Source organism: Arachis duranensis, chromosome 3 (assembly GCF_000817695.3).
Source record: "Arachis duranensis cultivar V14167 chromosome 3, aradu.V14167.gnm2.J7QH, whole genome shotgun sequence".
Lineage (NCBI taxonomy): Eukaryota > Viridiplantae > Streptophyta > Magnoliopsida > Fabales > Fabaceae > Arachis > Arachis duranensis.
The window spans coordinates 9,536,508-9,538,577 of record NC_029774.3 but is presented as its reverse complement, the minus strand read 5'-3'; the positions used below and the strand labels follow the sequence as shown (position 1 = coordinate 9,538,577).

The 2,070-nt window shown below is 54.4% G+C and overlaps 1 protein-coding gene across 1 annotated transcript; it reads left to right on the top strand.

Annotated features, from left to right (window-relative positions):
- The first annotated feature begins 762 nt into the window (after nucleotides 1–762).
- LOC107477504 (uncharacterized) lies at nucleotides 763–1,740 on the top strand. The gene has a single exon (XM_016097541.1). The coding sequence runs from the start codon at nucleotides 763–765 to the stop codon at nucleotides 1,738–1,740; it is 978 nt and encodes a 325-aa protein (XP_015953027.1).
- Nucleotides 1,741–2,070: the final 330 nt, after the last annotated feature.

Here is a 2,070-nt window from a genome sequence, read left to right as displayed (position 1 = left end):
GACCCACTTCTGACACAGTATATATGGAGAGGGTCCTACTCCTCCTCCAAGGTACGACACCTACCACTTTATCCCTTTTTCGCCTGCACACTAAACTGACTAGAGGTCGGAGTGTCTTTGCAGGTGACACCCCCTCACATCGAGAGCTCGGAACGTCGGCTACCCCAGCTTCACTCTCGCGACCTGGTTCTAGGCCACGTCCCACCTATCAATCCGAAGATTCTCCCGAACCATCCGGTCCCCGCCACACCGAACATTGGCGCTGTCTATGGGGACCTCCTAAATGGATATCGTGCAAGGTCCAGGGGACCATGGCCGCGTGGCGGGCCTTGAGGGGGCAGCCTCCGTCGCCTCTCCCCGCGAGCAGTTGCGGTCTCCCCTGCGACGTACCGAGCCACAGTTGAGAGCCCAAGAAAGACGCCCCTTTGGGGGAACTGGTAGCGACAGCACTAGGATAATGCAGGAACTGCGCCATAGGGTGCAGAACCTGGAGCATCAACTAACGGATCAGGAGCATTGTCAACAAACTTCCGACCCCGACTACTCCAGTCTCCTGAAAGTCGAGGAAGAACCTCCCACCGAAGTCGCTCCTGGCGCACTCCCACCTCAAGATCAGAATCGGAAAGTAGCCAGGAAGAGCAGGAACACCCAAGAAGACGACATGACACAATCATCTATGCCCGAGGTAATGGGACGCGCACCAGAAGGCGAGATCGCAAAAACGACAAAGAGAGATATAGAAGAACATGGCGACCCGTGATAATGGGCACCATCCCATTTCATCGTTCCATTCTCGAGGTCCGATTTCCAAATCACTTTGACAAACCAACGGACATGAGGTATGACGGAACCCAAGACGCGCAGGAGCACCTCACGGCCTTTGAGGCCAGGATGAACCTGGAGGGAGTAGGAGACGAAGTAAGGTGCCGTGCCTTCCCAGTCACCCTGGCAGGGCCTGCGATACGGTGGTTCAACAGCCTCCCGCAGGGCTTGGTGGCCGGCTTCTCGGATATTAGCCGCGCCTTCCTAGCCCAATTCACCACCAGAATCGCGAAGGCAAAGCACCCGATCAATCTGCTCGGCGTGACTCAGAGGACCGGCGAGCTGACCAGGAAATATCTAGACCGGTTCAACGATGAGTGCTTGGAGATCGAGGGGTTAACTGATTCGGTAGCTAGTCTCTGTCTGACAAACGGGCTCTTTAACGAGGACTTCAGAAAGCACATCACCACGAAGCCGGTCTGGACGATGCAAGAGATCCAAACTGTAGCTAGGGAATATATTAACGATGAGGAAGTCAGTCAAGTTGTGGCTGCCAACAAGCGGCAGCCCTCTTACAATCAACCCAGGCAGCACGGTAATGGAGAAAGGCAGAAGGAACACGCCAGAGACGGCGGTCCGAGCAAGACACCCAGACCGTTTTCTCGCGTCGGAAAATTCACCAATTACACTCCCCTCACCCTCCCCATCATAGAAATTTACCAGCAGATAGCCGAGAAGGGATTCTTGTCGAAGCCCCGACCTCTGAAGGACCGAACCGGGGGGAACAAGAGCCTCTACTGTGATTACCATAAGGGCTATGGACACAAGATACAGGACTACTTCGACCTGAAGGATGCACTGGAACAAGCAATCAGGGACGGAAAACTAGCCGAATTCTCCCACCTTATCAGGGAGCCGAGGAGAGGAAATCGCGACCACGATGGGGAAGACAAGACCCGGACGGTGAAGCGACGATAGGAACCGGAGGACAACGACCACGGCTTTACCATGGTGAATGTAATAACCGCAAGAAACACGGCTCCAAGGTCGAGATCGGCGCATAAGAAAGATGCCAAAGTCCTAGTGGTCTCCTTCTCATCTGCGCGAAGCTCCAAAAGACTTCCATCCATCTCTTTCGATCTGGAAGACCAATGGTTCGACGAGGTCCCGGAAAGCCCCCTATGGTCATCACGGCCAGGGTTGGAACTGGCTTCGTTAAACGGATCCTTGTGGATATGGGGCATACTCGAATATTATGTTCCGCAACGTGTTCGATGCCTTATGTTTATGGGATGCTGACCTAACGAC